The 22,433-nt window shown below is 44.9% G+C and overlaps 1 protein-coding gene across 1 annotated transcript in view; it reads left to right on the forward strand.

Moving 5' to 3' along the window:
* Positions 1–353: 353 nt before the first annotated feature.
* The window catches only part of LOC144758972 (uncharacterized), a 131,702-nt gene continuing 109,622 nt past the window's right edge, over positions 354–22,433 (forward strand). The window contains 2 exon segments of the mRNA XM_078646460.1: positions 354–544; positions 14,513–16,403. Coding sequence (XP_078502586.1) covers positions 15,325–16,403 — 1,079 coding nt within the window. The 5' untranslated portion in view covers positions 354–544; positions 14,513–15,324.

The following is a 22,433-nucleotide window of genomic DNA, read 5'->3' on the forward strand; positions in this document are numbered from 1 at the left end:
GCACCACTAACACATATTCTTATATATTTAATCAAATATAAACTGTCACTTCCAGTTAACAACTTTCTGTAAATACTCTTTAGTCCTCTGCATCAGTGTTTTGAAGATGTTCATGTGAAGTGAAGCTGTAAATACTGTCTGAGACATCTAAAAACCCAGGCATTTCCTGCCACAAAATGCTTGTTTGTGTATATTCACTCGGCTGGATAAGATGGTCCTTTAAGTGGCCAGCAGAGGGCGCACCTCGCCTGCTGAGATGTATCCACTGAACACATTAAATTAAAGGGAGAAGTGTTTCCTGTTCCAGGTCAGCGGTGGCAGAGACAGTACAAGCAGCAGATGTTCACATCATTTCCTGCCTCTCCCTCTGTGTCCAGCCTGCTGTAGAGGAGGAAGGACGCCCTGTCTCTCTGTTCAGTTATCTTCATCTTCAGACCCTCACAGCCCCCCCACCACCTCTCCCAGACCCCAAATCTGCACCTGCCCCACCCCAGCCATAGGAGGAGGAGAGAGCCTGGAAACGTTTTCACAGATTTCTGCTCAGGTAGGAGATTGTCAGCTACTTGTGCTGTGTTTGTAGAAATAGACTGAATAATCCTGGAGGAAATCTCCTTCAGGAGCCAGGCTCTTTTATCCGGGGACCTCTGGGGGCCTTTCCGTCCGGCCATGGTGGTGTTTGTGGTCATCATTTGTTTTAAAGAGAGGATCTGTGCACTGCATTGCATCTTAATGCACTGTGAAAAATATGTGCACACTGCACTTCATTTCAATGCACTATGAGAAATCTGTGCACGCTGCACTGCATCCTAATGGACTGTGACAGATCTGTGCACACTGCACTTTGCAGCACTATAAGGAATTTGTGTCACTACAATGCATCTTACTGTACTGAGGAATTTTTGCCACTGCACTGCATCTTACTGCACTGTGAAAAATTTGTTCACATTGCACTGCATCTTAGCGCTCTGTGAGAAATCTGTGCACACTCTTTGCTCGGCTCTCGCTGTTAGTTTGTTGACTTGCCCACCTCTACCCCTGTGTCAAAAGCATGTCCACCAGGCAGCTGAACGTTAAGTCTCCCCTGTTGCCCCGTGCCCCTTTGCCCCTGTTTTCATAACTCAATCTAGGTAAAGCTTTAGTAATTGCAATAGTTTCGAGCGGCATAGGTTAGCTTATAGCATTATCTGCTGCAAAGCCTTTGTGTTGAGTATAAAAGGGGCAGCCCATCTATACTACCTGACCTGGGTCAACAAATACAGTACAAAACAAGCATTGGCATAGCCAATAGGTCTCGCCTTTGGGACCTTATGTGTTTAGCCATGCAGTACATTATCCTAGATGCTGTGCCACCAGTCATTGAAGAGCTGTACAATTACTACACTCTGGGTCAAGCAGTCTGATTTAGGAATACATGCTTGCATCAGAAAACATTTAGACACATTCCGAGACTTTTTAACGCACAGACAGAAAGACAAGAGACTTGATTCAAGTCCACAGCACTATCGCATTCTGTGTGCCCCCATTTTGAAGCTGTTGCCTTGACAAATGTTACAAAAAACAAAGCATGTACTAATACCACGGAGTAAAAGGTAACAAGAGGAACCAGATGCTAAGAGTCCCTTAAACTGGAAGAATGCATGAATGAGGAGTGAAGAAGTTAGAACGATGTCCTTATTAACAAGGTGACAGTTTGTCCTTCTAAAGATTCCCAAAGTAGTCTGCATGTACGGTATGTACCTTTTCAATGACCACATACATTTATCATGTCTAAGATATGTCTTTAATGTGAGTGACTGACGACAGAGTGCACATCGATAAAATAAAACACCCTGGTTAACAAACCACTTCATTTTGCCAGTGGATTTCTAATGGCGGCAAGTGCCCAGTCTCCAAATATTTACCCATTACCGTCACATCCAAGTTCATCTATTCTACAAATGCCCCTGTGCCTCATCAAAGGCTCTCTCCTGAGGCTCTGCGGCCTTGGCGCCAGAATGTTACGGGTGGCAGGTGTTCTTGTAAAAATATGACACAAAAAATCCGTTCTCTCCACCACTGAAGGAAGCTTTCTTTTGTGTTTGGTTAATGTCCAGTTCTGAACGAACCTTGTCGAGGCAGCCAGGACCCTGTAACTATTTCAGTGCCAATGTCAGGGACCAAACATGGCGTGTTTATTCAAAAACCAAGACGACACGTTCCCTTGTATTTAAAGTATGTGTATGTGGGATAGGTAGCCATGAGTGTTGATATTAGTGATGTTGTCTGGCAAACAGGAGCAACGTGGTTTACAGATGGGCCAGTTCTGGTGCACAGTGGCCCAACACTAGCCGTCGTACCCCGCCTTTCTGTGAATGTTTTGCAGTTTCTTTGTAAAGTACGTCCTGTTTTTGGCAGAGGAAAGGTGCCTTATTTAGGACCACGGTGTGGACTAGCGGGGCAACCCAGAATAAATACAGTTGGCTCTGCTATTTCCACAGCCATAGACCACAGCCCCTCTGCAAGACGCCTGAGATTTGTTTAGTGACGTGCACTCCTGTCAGCCAGCTGTGAAGTAGGGTGGCAGCCTGTCTTTGCTCTGATGATGCCCGACATCCATATAACCATCTCCAGCTCTGTTCTCGGTCCAATGCTAGGGGAGGGGGAGACGAAGGGGGTGGGCGTTGAGAGCTGCTGGCCTCAGAACAGCTCTGGTGGCGAGCCTGCTCAGCGGGTTATGTGCCTGCTACGGAAATCTGCCAAATGCGCAAACTTCCATCCTTGTAAAAAAATAATAATAATTATGATCTCCATTATTGAAGCACCTGTTCTTTTAAATGAGTGTGCCTCTTTTCTCAAACCACCAGACAAAATGGTTGAGATGAATTTGGAGGAAACCAGCTAAATGAACCCCTCAAGCACGTTTTCCAAATCTATTGCTCTCTTATTGTTTCCTGTTTGATTCCCTATTTATAAAAGATTGATATTGATTGCACCTTTTGGTTAACTGCAAATCTCACTGATCGACTGTTTCTATGAGAGAGGGCACATACATGCAAGCTGAGGCTGGTGGAGGCACGAGACACAACAGGCAGGGCGCACAAGGCGCGAGCAGATGTGTGAGCACTACAGCGGAAACCAGGCTTGGAGTAAACAGATGTTTACATCTCCAGCTGTGTTCTCGGTCCAACGCGAAGGGGGCGGGGGCCTTGCGAGCTGCAGGCCTCAGAACAGCCCAAGTGGCGAGGCTGCTCAGCGGGTTATGTGCCTGCTACGGAGATCTGCCAAATGCACAGCCTTCCATCCTTCTAAAATGTTTTAATAATTATGATCTCCATTATTGAAGCGCCTGTTCTTTGAATGAGTGTGCCTCTTTTCTCAAACCACCAGACAAAATGGTTTAGATGAATTTGGAGGAAACCAGATAAATGAATCCCTCAAGCACATTTTCCAAATCTACACTTTAAGATATATATGTGTGCAAACACACATCATTGCACATACATACATACTACGTGCGTATATATGCACATTCTTACCTCTATGTGTACATCCACACACATTTACATATGATATATCTACATAAACACACTTTTATTCATATGTGTGTGTAAACGCCCGGAATCTAAGCATTTTCCACTGACTATCTCAGTAACTGAATTAATATTTTTATTTTATAAAAGCAGGCTGTCACACAGCGTGTTTCCCTTCAGTGTTGGAGCCAGGTAATATTTTTGGGAAGAAATATACTTATTGTGAGTCTATGCGGCAGCCTGCACAGACAAGTGCAGGCTGCACCTGAAACCGAGTGTCGCAATGTCTCGGAAAAACGCAAACCCCAGAGCAACCCTCTGCTGAAGGTGCAACAGCGGGCAAGAGCGGGGGTGACAAGAAAAACCAGCTTGTTAATGGCCCCAAGATACCTCTCTTTCCAAGCCCATGAACACAAATTGAGACAGGAGATTCGCGAGACTGAAGAAGACACCTCTGGCCTCTCAAAGCCTGATACCAGCAACGACCATTTGTGAATAGCATGAATGATTTATTGAAAGCCATTTATTTTCACGCATACTTGCTTTGCTGTGAAAGGTTACGGCTGTGCGCCGGGTTGGAACTTCCCTGGGGCACCAGCAGCAACTTCTGAAATGAATTACCGATGAGGGGGTAGGGTCAGGAAGCCACTGACTTTGTGGCACAGCCCATCAGATTCCTATAGACAAGTGTCTGTCTGTGTGCACACTGGGCTTTGATCACGGAAGATCAAAGTGCTGGTGTGCAAGACACAAAGAAATGGCTACTGGACGAAGTGATGCAAAGTACAATCTATTTATTTTGTATACTGAGGTAAAATGTGTTTTGCAAAGAAAACCGAAGGAAGAAATGGTACATTCGGAGCTGTCACGGAGAAGTTAGTTTTGATGGAGGCAGAGCATAAAATTGGAGGGAACGGAAGCCGAGATTTCCGTTCTACCTCTTGGCTATGACGACAGATAAGAAGCGAGGCCCGGCAATTTAAAGAGACGCGTGAGCGAAAGTTAAAGAGACGCATGTGCGAAAGTTAAAGAGACGCGTGCATGTGCGGTGTTTACCTTATGGGAGCGAGCAGCTGCTCGCTCCCGCAAGGCAAATGCTGCACATGCACGAGGGTCCTTTGGAAACCGTGCAGAACATGCACGAGTTTCCACAAAAGCCCGGAGCGATTGCAAGAGGTCATCGCCTATGCAGTGCATGTGCGCTGCGTAGGACGAGACCAGCAGCTGCTCGCTCCCGCAAGGCAAGCGCTGCACATGCATGAGGGCCCAGTGGAAACCGTTTCCACAAAAGCCCGGAGCGATTGCAAGAGGTCATCTCCTAGGACGAGACCTAAAAAAGGGGGGGTGGTCTTGTGAGCGAACTTAATTAAGAGAAAAGAATGAATGGTAGTAGCACGACATACATCTAATACATCAGAGCATAAATGAAATTTATTCAAGTTGAACAGAAAGATAAAAATATATATATATATCACCAATGCGATTTAATTCAAAGCATTAGTGACAGTGAAGGCAATACTGTTGCTCAATATGATTCTCAGTGCAATATATTACAGTGCTCTGAGTGCAAAAGGGGAAGGTAGGATCGAGGTAGGTGTTGAGTGAGAACGTGTAGGAACAGGGACAAGGAAAAGGTAGTTGTGACATATGTACATCAATTTTTTATTAGATAGACTTTTCCGCCTTTGATAGGTCAAGAGTTCCCAATGGAACACATAACTCAGATGGATATTTCAAGCAATGTCACTGGAGTCTGTGTTGTGTGGGTATCGTTGACGTTTCGACCCCTAGAGGGCAGGACTGAGTGTGGCCCTTGCGGCGGGGTCTTCTTCAGGACTGAAAAGAGCACCTAGGAATTGATAAGAAATGGGTATCAAAGGAAGGAAAGGTGGTTGTATGTGCTACAAACGTAGGAAAGTGTTCTCTACCTAATATGTTAAAGATCGCCGAGTATCCTCCGTCGGTCAATCAGAAGAAGGGCCTATGTGGGCTTCTGTGGGGAACAAGGAAAATGTCACATCTGCTGTAGTGGCCTCGGCTGATCGGGCTGTGTATACTAAACGCCCAAGTGTACTTACTCACGGGAGTAGAGATTGCAGCGCAGTGTGCTTGCAAATAACAGGGAATAAATCCAATGATTCTGAAAAGGAAGAAGGAGGTATCTGTCAATGAGGCAGTAGTTGGAACTGGGACTGGAACCCAAGGACACCGATTGTGTCAAGCCTGTGTTACTGAGATATCCTTCTCAAAAAGCATTCAGCTCGTCATGGAGAAAGCCGAGATGCGGGGGGGCCTAGATATTGTTACCTGTGAATTCCTGAGGAAAAAAACGTCAATTGTGCCGGAATGAGGTGTAACTAGCAGTGTTTAAAATGGAAGACGTATTGGTTGCAGGAATTAAAGGAGGCCGGTGACTTAAAAAGACGAGTGTAACTAGGCAAATGTGTCGGTGAATTCACAAAGTGGCATGAGGAGGTACTCCATGTGATGTCCGATATGTGACTGAAACTAGGCTGTGCTCCATAAAACAATGCCGGTGTCTAACTAAGCTGTCTCATGCCGGTCTGTTGCTACGCCATCTGATGCCTGGTACATGTCTCAGACTGGGCAATCCAGGGACTAGCTGAGAATGAGCCACATCATAGGGCGTGAATCCGAGTGCATGGCCTGTTTACAGTGAGAAGAGTGATGGCTCAGTGAAAGGTGAAAGTCTACGAGTCACATCGCTACAAAACAGTGCCTTAAAAACGTGCATCTTCGTCAGAATATAGGGGCGCACCATAGCCTAGTAGACGGAAAGGGCATCTGCTTATCTGGCTTGAACGGCACGATGCTCTAAGCCAGTCAGAAATGCATCTGACAAGTGCCCTGTTAAATAGGACGTGGTGAACTTCCTCGTCATTTCAACAAGTCCAAATTTATCAGGGACTCGCTCACAAGTTGCGGGGGCCTGGATCTAAGGGCTCGTGTATAAAATAGGTCAGTATGGGAAGGACGTGTGGTTCCCTAGTGTTATAGATCAGTACTTCAATAATTGGTAGTTAGACTGTGATGCATGGTTATATCCAAAACATACAGCCTAGCAGGTACTTGTGGCAAAGGCATATTACATGCAGTTATACAAAGATTGTGTGAGGTTGGTTTACACACATTAGGTAAGTCCAAGGTGCAGCCAGTGCTGCGCATGTCGCGCGGATACAGCTTGTGTACAGGCACATATTAATGTAAGGATGAAACAGGCTACATGATTGCAGATATCTGGCCAAAGATCAGAGGATATACAGTAACAATCGATGTACTCAGGTTGGCATAGGGTTTGTTACGTCTAGACTGGGGGTACAGATTCTCATAACACCCATCACTTGCAAAGTACAGTGATATGAGTACTGACTATTCAGTGGTCAGGCCCGCCAATTGAGCATTAGTAGCATCCAACTCATTTAACCCATTGTTAACTGTGTCTAAAAGGCACATAATCTTGCACTCTCTGACGTTAAGGATAGGTGTAATGTCTCCACTCCTCGGTCCCACTGATACCTTCTCTAAAACTACCCAATTCATCGACTCGGGTGGGTGTGCGTGTGCTTTGAAATGTTCCACCATTGGAGCTCCTGGTGTATCGCAGCGAATCCTGCTGCCGTGTTGCAATATTCGAGTCTTAACCTTTTGTCTGGTTTGTCCTATATACAGTAGATTGCATGGGCATTGGATGGCATAGATAATGTCACTGGAATTGCAGTTTGTGTGAGTCTTGAGTTGGATGGTATGGTTTTTATAGTTGAAAGACTTGATTTCCAGCGCCATTTTGCATGCCTTACAGTGTGTGCACTTAAAATGGCCCACAATCTGTGGTAGTTTCCACATTGTTTGGATAGTCTATTGCGGTGGTGTATCAAGCAGTGAGTGGACTACATTGTCTTGAACATTCCTGGCTTTTTTAAAAGCATGCATAGGGGGTTCCTGTATGTCCAGGTCGTCGGATATGAGTTTCCAGTGCCTGTTGATTATTTTCTTAAACTCATTACTGCATGTGCAGTATGTAGTTACACAGATCATTCTGTTATTGCCGTATTTTTGTTCTTTGGGTGTCAGTAGAGTTTCTCTGTTCTGGTACCACGCTCTTTTCCTGGCTCCTTTTACCAGTCGCTGGGGGTATCCTCTCTTTATTAGCCGGTTGATGAGGTCGTCTGATTCTCGGAAGAAGTCATCCTTTAGGGTACAGTTCCTCCTGATCTGGAGGAACTGGCCAAACGGAAGGTTGTCTCTCAGGCTGCGGTTGTGGTGGCTGGTGTATCGTAGTAGAGAATTCCTTTCAGCTGGCTTCCTGTAGAGTGTGGTGTATAGGTGATTCTCCAATGTTTTGATCGTGACATCAAGGAAGTCTATGGTGTGCCTGTCATTGTGGATTGTGAACTTGATATCCACAGAGCATGTGTTCAACCATTCGAAGAACTTGTTGAGATCTTCTTCAATCCCCGACCAGATTAGAAGTATATCGTCTATATACCTATACCATTTTGTCACATTTGCCTTGTATGGTTTAGAGTTAGACAAGATGTTCTCATTCTCAAAGTGGTCCATAAACAGGGTGGCCAAGTCCGGTGCGAAGGCTACCCCCATCGCCACTCCTTTGGTCTGGATGTAGAAATTATTCTGAAAGACAAAGAAATTTTGCATCATGGCGACTTACAATAGGTCCACTATGAAGTCGGTGGGTACTTTGGGTGGTTGTGGTCTTGTGTCCAGAGTTTGTCGCATCACATCAAGAGCTTGTTGTTGAGGTATACTTGTGTAAAGTGACCCAATGTCTAGGATGGCCAACCATTGTGTCGCCGGGTCTAACTCCAATCCGTCCACTATGTTTATGGCCTGCATAGTATCCCGAAGATACGTTTTGGTAGCTTCAGCCAGCGGTTTCATGAAGAAATCCATGTACTTGCACACAGGTTCCAGGACTGGGCCGCATCCGGATATAATGGGTCTGCCTGGTGGCTTCTGGAGGTTCTTGTGTACCTTGGGTAACGTGTAGATTGTGGGGAGGCGAGGTTCGATATTGTTAAGGTAATTAAACTCATGTTCAGACAGAAACCCAGACTCCTTGCCATCCGTCGTTATGCGTTGGATGCGTTTTCTTACTTCTTTGGTGGGGTCCATGGGTGTAGGTCTGTAACCCATCTTGTAGTTGCGAGTAGATTTCATCCTTATAGTCACGGATGTTTTGGACCACAATCGCTCCACTCTTGTCTGCTGGTTTGTTTTATCGATGGTACATCCACAGTACGCTGCCTTGTTTCAGCCACATATCGGGCATCACGTGGAGTACCATGTCACCGGCCCCACTCATGCCACTTTGCGAATTCACCGGCACATTTGCCTAGTTACACTCGTCTTTTTAAGTCACCGGCCTCCTTTAATTCCTGAAATCAATACGTCTTCCATTTTAAACGCTGCTAGTTACACCTCATTCCACCACAATTTACGTTTTTTCCCTCAGGAATTCCCGGGTAACAATATCTAGGGCCCCCGCATCTCGGCTTTCTCCTTGACGAGCTGGATGCTTTTTGAGCTGGATGTCTCAGTAACACTGGCGTGACACAATCGGTTTCCTTGGGTTCCAGTCCCAGTTCTAACTACTGCCTCATTGACAGATACCTCCTTCTTCCTTTTCAGAATCATTGGATGTATTCCCTGTTATTTGCAAGCACACTGCGCTGCAATCTCTACTCCCGTGAGTAAGTACACTTGGGCGTTTAGTATACACAGCCCGATCAGCCGAGGCCACTACAGCAGATGTGACCTTTTCCTTGTTCCCCACAGGAGCCCACATAGGCCCTTTTTCTGATTGACCGCCGGAGGATACTCGCCGATCTTTAACATAGTAGGTAGAGAACACTTTCCTACGTTAGTAGCACATACAACCACCTTTCCTTCCTTTGATACCCATTTCTTATCAATTCCTAGGTGCTCTTTTCAGTCCTAAAGAAGACCCCGCTACTAGGGCCACACTCAGTCCTGCCCTATAGGGGTCGAAACGTCGACAATACCCACACAACACAGACTCCAGTGACTTTGCTTGAAATATTACTTGTCCATCTCAGTTATGTGTTCCATTGGGAACTCTTGACCTATCAAAGGTGGAAAAGTCTATCTAATGAAATATTGATGTACATATGTCACAACTATCTTTTCCTTGTCCCTGTTCCTACACGTTATCACTCAACACCTACCCCGATCCTACCTTCCCCTTTTGCACCCCGAGCGCTGTAATATATTGCACTGAGAATCATATTGAGCAACAGTATCGCCTTTACTGTCACTAATGCTTTGAATTAAATCGCATTGGTGATATATATATATATTTTTAGGTGTCGCGACCTATCGATGCGCGCAAGCGCATCGAGCGGAGCGAGAATTCAAGTAGCCAAAATCCTCGTCAAACTAAGGGCTTTCCGCTGGCGTTTTCTTGAAGTTCACGTGAACCACGTGATCAAACACGAACGCGCATCAGCCTCCCTCCCTCCTAATTGCATTTGCCGCACAGCACATCAAAGGGCTTCGCCCAGCGTGCGCTCGGCGGCTTCTCGGCTTCTCCTCCCCTAATTAATCTTGGATGGCCGGCCGGCACACAGCCTTCCTTGGATTTCTCCTCCCCCTCCCCAGCCAGCTTCCCCCAGGCCGTGTTCCCTCATCCCTCGCACCCCCTCCTCCTTCAGGCCCCCACCATTTGCTTCCATTTGTTTTGCAATGTTCCCAATGTTCGTGTTTCTCAAAGTTTTCTGTTCACTTTAAGGCAATTGTTGTTCTAATCAAAGCCAATATTGTACAGAGTTTTTCAGTGCTCAAGGGCAAGTATATCGATAACGTATCTTGAAAAGTTTACTTTTTGCCAAACGAATCTGTAGCAAAATTCACAGAATTCATTCATATTTAGAAAAGGGGATATCTTCGAGGACCCACATTTTCTAAGATTTTCGCGAAGGTAGAAAAACAACTGTTGCACTTTTAACACACCTGGGATGCATTAACAGACGCGTCTTCATTTTGTGCGTGGGCGCCCCCTAGGTGTCTCTTTCGCAGACATCGAGGGATGCTCGGCTGTTTTTTTTTCTTTGTCTGCTTCTGAGGAATATTTATTTAATTAGTGTATAGCTATTGAATGACTATGATTGTTGTGTTTCATTACTTTCAATGTTTGTGTAGTGGGATTGTGTCATTAAGCAGTATGTTAAAACTGGAAAAAGAAAATTTGCATACAAATACTAAAACAAAACACAACAAGCATTGGCATTGCCAATAGGTCTCGCTTGTGGGACCTTATAAGTATTTAGTTTTGCAGCACAATATCCTTGTTGCACCAAGGATATTGTGCTGCAAAACTAAATACTTATAAGGTCCCACAAGCGAGACCTATTGGCAATGCCAATGCTTGTTTATCTTTCTGTTCAACTTGAATATATTGCATTTATGCTCTGATGTATTAGTTGTATGTCGCGCTACTACTATTCATTCTTTTCTCTTAATTAAGTTCGCTACCAAGACCACCGCCCTTTTATTTATACTGCAAAGGTTTTGTGTCTGCTGCAGGGATTGTGGGTGTGTGTACCTTGGGTCTGCCAGGTAGGAGGCCTTTCAAGCAGTGGAACGTACATGTCTGTGTTTTTAATGTTCCTCCGCAGGTTGGATGTTTGTGCATCTGAACAGGGTAGAGTTGTCTTTGCAAGCTGTTTGTGTGTGTGTGTATGAGGCTCATCTACAGTCAATCAATCAATCAATCAAATAATTTGTAAAGTGCACTACATACCCGTGAGGGTTTCAAGGCGCTGAAGGGAGAGGAGGAAGGGGGTGCTGTTGCTACTGGTCAAACATCCATGTCTTGAGTTGTCTCCTGAAGGATAGAAGGTCTTCGGTTTGTCGTAGGATGAGGGGGAGGGTGTTCCAGGTCTCTGTGGCACGGTGGGAGAAGGATTTGCATCCGGCTGTGGTTTTACGGATGCGTGGGACGGTAGCCAGGGAGAGGTCTGCGGAGCAGAGTTTCCTGTTGGGTACGTAGAAGGAGAGTCGGCTGTTGAGATGGGCTGGGCCGGTCTTGTGGAGTGCCGTGTGTGCATGGATCCGGAGTTTAAAGGAGATTCTTTTGTCGACAGGGAGCCAGTGCAGGTTCCTCAGGTGGGGGGTGATGTGGCCGTGGTGTGGGATGTCGAGGACCAGGCGTGCAGATGCATTCTGGATTCTTTGCAGCCTGTTGATGAGCTTGGTTGGGGCTCCAGCGTAGATGATATTGTCTGACACCTAGACCCACACCTTCCCCTCAGGGCAGGCAGCCTTCAGGAGTTCAATCAATCAATCAATCAATCAGCGTATTTGTAAAGCACGCTACTTACCCGTAAGGGTCCCAAGGCGCTGAGGGGAGGGGGGTGCTGCTACTGCTCGAAGAGCCAGGTCTTGAGGAGTCTTCTGAAGGCGAGAAGATCTTGGATCTGCCGTATGTGGGTAGGGAGGGTGTTCTAGGTCTTGGCGGCGAGGTAGGAGAAGGATCTGCCGCCGGAGGTCGTTTGTTGGATGCGGGGGACAGCTGCGAGGGTGAGGCTGGCAGAGCGGAGCTGGCGGGTGGGGGTGTGGAAGCTGAGTCGGCTGTTCAGGTAGGCTGGCCGGGCGTTGTGGAGTGCTTTGTGTGTGTGCGGGAGGAGCTTGAAGGTGATCCTCTTGTCGACGTGGAGCCATTATAGGTCTTTCAGGTGGGGGGTGATGTGGCTGAGGCGGGGGACGTTGACGGTCAGTCGGGCAGAAGCGTTTTGGATGCGTTGTAGTCGCCGTAGGTGTTTGGCTGGGATTCCTGCGTAGAGTGCGTTGCTGTAGTCCAGTCTGCTGCTGACGAGGGCCTGTGTCACTGTTCTTCTTGTATTGGTGGGGATCCACTTGTACATCCCGCGGAGCATGCGGAGGGTGTTGTAGCAGGAGGAGGAGACGGTGTTGACTTGTTTTGACATGGAGAGGGAGGAGTCGAGGATGAATCCTAGGTTGCGTGCATGGTCGGTGGGTGTTGGTGCTGTTCCTAGTGTAGTCGGCCACCAGGAGTTGTCCCAGGCTGAGGGGGTGGGTCCCAGGCTTAGGACCTCAGTCTTGTCTGAGTTCAGCTTCAGACGGCTGCTCCTCATCCAGTCGGCAACGGCCTTCATTCCCTCGTGGAGGTTGGTTTTGGCGGTGCGTGGGTCCTTGGTGAGGGATAGAATGAGCTGGGTGTCGTCGGCGTAGGAGATGATGTTGAGGTCATGATGGCGGGCCACTAGTGCGAGGGGGGCCATGTAGACGTTGAACAGCGTCGGGCTGAGCCCTGGGGGACACCGCAAATGATGTCGGTGGCTTCGGTTCAGAAGGCTGGCAGGCGGACACTCTGGGTTCTTCCGGAGAGGGACCTGGTCCAGTCAGGAGCCTTCTCTTGGATTCCGGCTTCTAGGAGGCGTGTCTTTACAGTGCGATGGCAGACCATGTCGAAGGTGGCTAACAGGTCCAGGAGGGTGAGGGCTGATGTTTCGCCGTTGTCTAGTTGGCGCCTGATGTCGTCTGTGGCGGCGATGAGGGCTGTCTCGGTGCTGTGGTTTTGTCTGAATCCGGACTGGGACGGGTCCAAGATGTTGTTGTCTTCCAGGTGGCGGGCCAGTTGCATGTTGACAATTGTTCGATGAGTTGTGCTTTCTAAGGCTCTGCTCCCCTCTTGTAAAGGGTCAAAGTGGTAACACTCTTGCAGCAAGTGCCTTTATCTGCCGCAAGATTAAGATACCGTGCATACCGATTCCCAGCCCAGTAAAAGCCTGAAACAGACTCAAAATGGAACATGTACCTACATGTTCGCTTCCTCTGTTTGTACTTAATAAGTAGCTACCTGTTCACTTCCTCCGTTTTTATGGTCTGGGCGAGCTTCTCTAACGACGCTTTAGATCCTTCTACTGCCAGCCATGGCGTTTTTCTTTCAGATCATTACCTGTTGTCGGCTGTGTTCATCGAGTCACTCCTCTGCGTTAGCTGTCAGTGAACCCTGCTGAACGCAGTGGACCCACCAACAAACATTTTGTTTAAAAATATGCTGCCCAGTCTTCGGCGGGCCCCAAAACAGTGCCCCCAGGGCCCGCCACTCACTGGGCATGCGGCGGGCACCAAACACAGCAAGCAGCAGCTTACTTGGGCCGCCGACGATCCGCGATCTGTCGATGCTCCACAGCAGCCAGGTGAGTCCCCCTCAGCCTCAGAATGTAATAAAGAACAGCACAGCAGGGCAATAAACACCACCTCGCCTGCCTGCTGTGATGACCCCCCTTCTATTGGCATTCTATTGGCCCCGTAGCAAGAGCCACTGGGCCAATAGAAGGGGGAGGTCTGGATGTCTGGATTTTGCGTGCACTTTTGTAAAAATCACTGCATTTTTACAAAAGTGCCAGTTTCGCGGGCACCATTGTAAATATCGCGGCATTTTTACAAAAGTGCCGATTTCACTGCAAACTGCGAAATTGCGAAATCCTGGGGGGTCAGCCTAGAGCTTTACCTTTATAATATATTTCCTGGAGCGTTACCTTTATTATATACTTCTTGAAGAGTTTTCTTTGTCATGTAGTCTTGAAAGGGTTACTGCTGTTATACAATTCCTGGAACTGAAGTGACAGCAGCACATCCTCACCCATCTCTTTTTACACAATACCTTCTTGTTTAAATGAAATTTTAGCCATGTGCGTCTTCGTAAAGCTGTACCTCTAGCAAGTGGGCTCTCTATGTGTGCTCTTTCTGTACTAAGTTACTGTGTGAACACTGGAAAATCACCTCCTTTTCTGAATTCAGTAAAATGTTACATGTTCTATAGAACATTTATTTAAGTATCTGTGGATGGTGAAATATCTCTTGGTAACTTTCATAAATGGTCATGACCAGATGTCTTTTACAACTAGTTAAATATTATGTATTCACATTCTCTTACATTTCCATTTAGTGATTTTAAATCTCTTTACATCCAATAGGAAACCAGCCTTGAATGCACAAATGATCGTGAATAATGACAGTAATCGTGCAAATCTAAAAAAAGTGGTTAGAAAAAATGAGCTCCATATTTAGGAAAAGATCTGCATAGAGACTGAGGAACCTGAACATAAACTGAAAGATCCTGGAAGAGGCAGTCCAGAGCAATTCAGTGGATGCAAGAGTCTGAGCTGCGCACCTCTACGCAACAAAACTAAGATACGACCTCTAGAAAATTAGGCAACAACACTGATAAACCACTTCCTGTATAACAAGACGTCAAACACCATCTCTGATCATGTGTTCGGTATGAAGTGGATACAGCATTGCTCTGCTTCCTGCAATGATGGCAGACCACCATTCAGCACGCTAGGTGTATTGTAAACTCTTTTTGGCCAAACCACAGGAACAAGAGAAAAGCACAAGGGAGTGGAGCCAGACAACTGAAGAGTAAAGGAAAGAGAGGGTCTCTAATCTACAACAGACTTTCGCAATTTGCTTCGACCAGAAGGAAGACCAATCCTCACTCATAAAAATGCAAAACCATTCCACAATCTAAAGACATAACACCTACAAAGAAGCTTTACTTGCCACAATTATAATCTATGTAGTTGTTGAAATCTGAAATCAACCATCCAAAATACCACACACATACAGGGAATGTGAAAATAACACAAGTGATTTATTAACCATGTTAGCTCCTCAGGAAACGCAGTCACGAAATACTGACAAATATAAACCTGACCCAGAGACACTAACCAAGAAAGAAGAATAAAATACAAGCAACAAGAGCTTTAGTTTGTCATCACTACTAATGAGCCATCAGCAAACGCATACAGGAGAAGCAACGTGCAATTGCAATGAATGTGTGAAGAACTTTAGTCAGGTAGCACTCCTAAATGATCATCACCGAACACCAATGGGGGAAAAACCATACCAATGCACTGAATGTGTGAAGGCATTCAGTCAGTTATCAAATCTTAAAAGCCATCAGCGAACACACACAGGAGAAAAACCATACCATTGCAGTGAATGTGTGAAGAGCTTCAGTCAGTTATCAAATCTACAAACACATCAGCGAACACACACTGGGGAAAAACCATACCATTGCAATGAATGTGTGAAGAGCTTTAGTCTGTTATCACAACTCCAAACACATCAGCGAACACATACTGGGGAAAGACCGTACCATTGCACTGAATGTGTGAAGAGCTTTAGTCTGTTATCACTACTGCAAACACATCAGCGAACACATACTGGGGAAAAACCATACCATTGCACTGAATGTGTAAAAAGCTTTAGTGTGTTATCACAACTCCAAACACATCAGCGAACACATACTGGGGAAAAACCATACCATTGTACTGAATGTGTGAAGAGCTTCAGTCGGTTATCACACCTACAAGGACATCAGCGAACACATACTGGGGAAAAACCATACTATTGCAATAATTGTGGAAGTAGTTTTAGTGATTCCTCAAAACTCAGGATTCATCAGCGAACACATACAGGGGTAAAACCATACAATTGCACTGAATGTGTGAAGAGCTTCAGTCAGTTATCACACCTACAAGGACATCAGCGAACACATACTGGGGAAAAACCATACTATTGCAATGATTGTGGAAGTAGTTTTAGTGATTCCTCAAATCTCAGGAGCCATCAGCGAACACACACAGGGGAAAAGCCATTACAGTGCGGTGAATGTGTGAAGAGCTTCAGTCGGTTATCACAACTCCAAACACATCAGCGAACACACACTGGGGAAAAACCATACTATTGCAATAAATGTGTGAAGAGATTCAGTGTGTTATCAAATCTTCGAAGACATCAACGAACACACACAGGAGAAAAACCATAGCATTGCAGTGAATGTGTAAAGAGCTTCTGTCGGTTATTCAACCTATAAAAACATAAACAAACACACACTGGGGAAAAAAACATACAATTGCAATGAATGTGGAAGTAGTTTTAGTGATTCCTCAAATCTCATAAATCGTCAGCGAACACACACAGGAGAAAAGTCATTCCACTGCAGTGAATGTATGAAGAGCTTTAGTCTGTTATCAATTCTGCAGACACATCAGCGAACACACGCAGGGGAAAAACAATCTGATTGCAAAGAATGTGGAAATAGTTTTAGTCGTTCCTCAAAATTAAGGAATCATCAGCGAACACACACAGGGGACAAAACTTTCAAGTGCAGTGAGTGTGTTAAGTGCTTTAGTCAATTATCAGCAATACAAAGACATCAGCATACACACACAGTTGAAAACCCTACCATTGCCGTGAATGTGAAAGTAGTTTTAGTGCCCCTTCAACATTAAGAAATCATCAGCGAACCCACTTAGGTGAAAAGCCATTCAAGTGCACTACACAAACACAAACAGGGGAGAAACCATACTTTTGTAGTGGATTTGGAAGTGTTGTGGAAAATATTTTCAGCTAACTACAGGGATTAGTGATGAAACCTATAAACACAACACACTTGAATAAGTTTAACAAGCACAGACTGGAGAATATTTCTAGCTGATTTTGGTGTTTGGTCATTTTGTGCAATAACTGGTTCAATGACAGCTGCTAGAGAACAACGTCCAAAGGCACAAGAAGTCAAAGTAGGAAATCGTGACCAGTAACTCTGAGAGTTGATGCTTGCAGTGCACAAAAATTACCTCTGAAGCCCAGACACAGGAGAAATGATGTCCTCAAATTGGCCACCACCCTTGTGTTTTAACCTTAACACAAAGTCCTCTATGTGATCTGGTGTTGGAGGCGGAATCAACTTAGAGCACACAATCAAATAACCTTCCCCACGAAGATGGAATCTTCTGATTGACCTCTGACTATGCCCCATGGGCGGATTCTAGAACTGTTTTACCAAGCAATACACCATTATCCTTACAGTTACCAGCATGGTGTGTGCCCTTCACCAAAGCACTCTTTTTTCCCTTGTTGGTAAGGGATCCAGCATTTATACCCTGGAGTCTCAGATACCCCCCTGAGAGAGTCCACACCCTGAGAGAGTCCACAACGTCAAGGGAGCCACGACAGCAGAGGTGTGGAAATGGTGCTCCTTGCCAAAGCACTCCCTCTCTCCTTGTTGGGGAGGAGTATAGTATTTATGAAACCACAATATGAAAAGGGGGTCTAGGGGATAATATTTAGCGACCATATAATCTCTACACCCCTGATTAGATACCGAAATTACAAAACAAGAGATTATAGGTCAATTGACAGAAACTGTCATATGAGCTTCAAGAGGATGAGAACATCAGACACAGATCATTTGAGTAGCCCAGGGCTTAGTGAATAAATCCCATCAGCCCACCACTTTGGCGGAGCATCGTCATCTGGGAATGTAGTGGAATGAAATCTGTGTGCCAAGACCAAAAAATGGAATGGCTGTATAACACTAGACTTCTATCCAATAGTTGGTTTAGCCGAGGTGCTCTTAAATCTGGTACTGATGGTGTGCAGTGCAAAGTGAGTGTGATAACTAAAAATGACTATAAGGACAAAAAATATGTTTATTAGAGATCGTCCCTATGTCAAGATTAAAAACAACCAGCCAGTGTGAACAAATCACTATTCTTTGGCAATAGGTGGGAGGTCAACATGTTTTAGCCGTGAAGGCAGCAATGACCGGCTTTCGCCAGGACCTACATTTGATGGAATGCTACTGCAATAATATATACAATGTGTGACACAATTGTTAATAAAAAATTATCTTAAGAAAATTAAACATCGATGGTTGTGAAACATCCTACCAGAACCTGGTGTGCGCCATGGTGTCAGGTAGGTCCGTAAGTAATCTTCTTTCCTGAGATAGTGTATAAGCGTAAAAGATAAAAAAATAAAACAAATCCTCTTGAGCACAGTATACAGTTTAGTAATAGTTTCTAAGGTAGAAAATGGGCCCAGACATTGGCCAGTACAACCAGGTCCAGCATGGCCTGATTACATTCCAAAAATCATTTAAGTACTCACCCAGCCTTGTTTGGGAGTAAGCCTCACCTCACCCGGCAACTGCTCGGTGAATGAGGCCCCGCTCTATTTGTGAGTAAAACAAAGGAGCACAGGTCAGAAGCTCAAACATTGTTCCTTATTGTACAGCACAAAGAAAATGTAATTAAAACCTTCATTGTTTATAAGATTCCAACGATCCACTAGGGAGCTAGGGATCAGTAAGGATAGCTAGTGATATTGATGATGTTAATGTATTAAGAACTTAATAAATATGGACGCATGGGTCTGCACTTAGTGTTTGTTATATAGAGAAACCTGTCCTCACACTAAATAAGCAAGGGCTGCTAAACAAAAGTTGATTTGTGAAGAGAAACAAACAAACCACCCAAGGCCTCCCAGAGATTAAAGAACTCAGATTGATATTTAGATGTTATTTACAAGTACTGAAGGAGAGGATTAGTGAGAGAGAGCATTAGCAGGCTGCCTACCTGTCAGTCGGTACCTCCGGTGTGAGACCCAGCCGAAGGGGAGGTACCGAACAGTAGGTAGGCCCTCTTTAAATACAGCCTCTAATTGGCTTAATGACGAAAAATGACTGGAGGCTAATTGGTGAAAGATAGAGCACATGACGCGACCGGCATCTGTGTTAACTATCGTGGCACTAGTCTCTCGCGCATGCCCAGGACGAAGGATGATCTTCGAGCATGCGCGACACATGCCACACTACCCTCTGGGGCCGCGCCTGTTCCCGGAGATCGAAAAATCAACCAGTGCGCATGCGCACCAAAAAAGAGCAGTGCGCGATCTCTCCCTGAGCGGCATTATTCTTTGCATAGGCGATTGCCTCTAAAACCGATCTGCTATTACAATGCGAGTGCATGTGTCTGATGTTCTCATCCTCTTGAAGCTCATATGACAGTGTCTGTCAATTGACCTATGATCTCTTGTTTTGTAATTTCGGTACAGTATTTATGCCCTGGAGTCTCAGAGACCACTCTGAGAGTTATCAGCGTAAAGGGAGCCACACACAGCAGAGGTGTGGGAATGACACCATTTTCACGTTTTTTCCTCCTCTCCCGGTTATGTTTCCTTCACCCTTCCCCACCTCTTTCCCTCTTTCCTTCTTTGTCTACCTCCCCTGCTCCTATCCTGTCCCCTGAATCTCTACCCTTGCCTGCTTTTTCCCTTACATATTTGTTTTTAACGCATGCAACTACGCTCCAGCAATTTGTAACTATGCTCTGAAACTGTGTAACTTGTAACTATGTAACTGGTAATTATGCTCTGAAACAATGCTCTTCCTCATGTAAAGCGCTCTTATTCCTCTGGGTCTATCCAGCGCTATATAAAACTTTTCAAATAAATAAAATATGCTCATTTCACTCTTCATATGCATCTGTTAATGCACCCACCATAGTAGCACTTCCCCAGAGGTGTCCAATATCAAGCTGGATCCTTGGGAAATTTGCTGGCTCACCACTGACTATGTAAATGATTCACAGTTATATTAATTGTATATGAATATTATTTTAGGCCTTTCTTATTTACAGAAAGTTAACCAACCAACTCCTAACTGATAAAAGGATAAAATACGTGCATGACGGTGAAAGTATTGATTGAAGAGAGAGCTGATGAAAAGTTTAGTTCTTAATACGTTTCTCAAAGCTTAACAGTTAAGAAAAGAATCGTGAGCAGTAAATATTTCTAGCTCTTAGAGTCCAGAACTATCGCTTCCTGCTTTACATTTCTTTAACATTGGCACTGGAAAAAATCTGGATTCAGAAGTAAAGGAACACAAAAGATGCAGATTTTTGACACAAATAAAATTCAGGTTTGTTTTTACAAGTAAAAAGAAACTCTTGTTTCATAAACTGCCAGGGAATTAATGGACATAAAATGTATGTGGTGCCTCGTGAGCAAGCAGTGAAATTTTGTGATGCATTTGGGACGTCCTCCGACCACAAATAAGATAGATCGTAACATTCTGAATCATCTGTAAGGTGCTTTTGTGTTGCTGGAGCTGCCAAATAATGTGTTTTGAAGTAAAGGGAGAGGCCCAACTATCCAAGGTACAGGGTGCCAAACTTTTGTAACAAATAAAAAACTATATTCCCTTGGATCCATCTCTCGATCAATACAATACAATCAACCACACACTATGTAAAAATAAATACCCAAACTGCAATTATAAACCCCACTCTAAGTTAAAAAACCACATAGATATATTCCATATACATCATGAACAATTATCAATACACTTGTTTAAAAAGACAGCAAAAATTGTCCCTAATTCATAAAAACAATGTTAATAAAAAATCAAAATAAACAGAGACAAAAAACAAGTGACAAATAAAAAATCATCAGTAAAGCATTAATTCGACTGAAACTATATCGCAGTCATAGCATGTTAAATTTATTTTTACGCAATAGTTCCTCGAATTTAATATCACATATTGTTTTTATGAATTAGGACAGTTCTTGCTGTCTTTTTAAACAAGATACTAAACTTTCCTTCGAGAACCACACCAGGCGGGTGGCAGGGAAATGTTTCGGGGTCATGTGAGGTCTTCGGAAGACCCTTGAAGTACTACCTGTAACACCTAGGAAAACCATGGTCCACGCTTTGGTAACCTCACACTTGGACTATGGGAACGCCCTCTTCCTGGGGGCTAGCAGCAAATGTGTGCAAAGACTCCAATATATTCAGAACGCAGTGGCTAATCTTGTTCTAATTTTACCTAGGAGAGCTCCTTCTAACCTGGCCCTAGCATCCCTTCACTGGCTTCCGGTGAGGGAAACAATTCTCTTTAAAGCCCTTTGTGTCAGTCACCGCATCCTATAGAGGAAAGAACCTACCTATCTTCCTGATTTACTCACTCCCTATTTTCCAATCCCGCCGGTTGAGATCAAGCGGGACGGGACAGGTTAGTATCCCGGTCATCAGAAGAGAAAGAATGGGTGGACGATCCTTTCGTTGCCTGGCAGCTAAACACTGGAAAAAACTTCTCACGGGTCTCCGGATGGAGTCATTGGAGACACTCTTCCAGAAAAAACTCAAGACCTGGCTCTTTCCATCGTTAGGCCTTCCCTTCTAATGCTTACCACTGTACTGCTCCCAAAATGGTATTTTTGCCGCAGCACTGGGACACATGCGCTTTATAAATCTGTGTATTGTTATTATTAGGAAAAGGATCTGTTTTATTTCCGGCCGCCCCCCAGCGTATTTGTGCATAATTATCCTTGTGGAGACTGGCAATCAGAGAGAGTAGATCAAGAGGCATCCCCATCTCCTTCAAGACCACCCACAGTTTATTTCTTGAGACCAAGTCGAAGGCAGTTTGGAGGTCGACAAATGCAGCATACATGCTGCCTTTGCTGAGAATGATTGTCCGCCAATATAGAAGAACAAAATGAAAGACCTGATCGATAGTGCTAATATGAGCCCTGAATCCTGCCTGGAGAGGAGTAAGGATGGAATTTAGCTTGATCCAGGCCTGGACCTTGGCCAGAACAAGCCTGGCCATCACTTTCTGTATGGAGTCTATACAACTTATAGACCTATATTTGCCAGGAATAGATGTATCCACTTTTTTATATATGGGGATTATCTCTGCCCCTGCCATGTAGCCGGAATAGGTGCACCTTGGGCTGTGGCATTAGCAAGTAATAGTATGTAATGGTACCATTTTTGTCTATCGCGTGAGAAAATGTCACAAGAATACAATATAGCCATGGGGCACTACCTCCTGTGCTGACTGCAGCACTGACATCTGCCTCATTAAATGTCCCACCATAAGAGAAAGGGTGAGTTGGGAAGGGTAATTTCCCGTTTGCTTTGTCATCATCGTATTGAGTGGAAAGTGACCAACCCATGCTTCAGGGTCAATGTGATATTCTGATGGCTGTGCTGTTCCACCCCTACCCCCATTTGGCAACATTCCAAAACCACTTAGAGTT

The sequence above is a fragment of the Lissotriton helveticus genome, chromosome 1_1 (genome assembly GCF_964261635.1).
Source record: "Lissotriton helveticus chromosome 1_1, aLisHel1.1, whole genome shotgun sequence".
NCBI classification, from domain to species: Eukaryota; Metazoa; Chordata; class Amphibia; order Caudata; family Salamandridae; genus Lissotriton; species Lissotriton helveticus.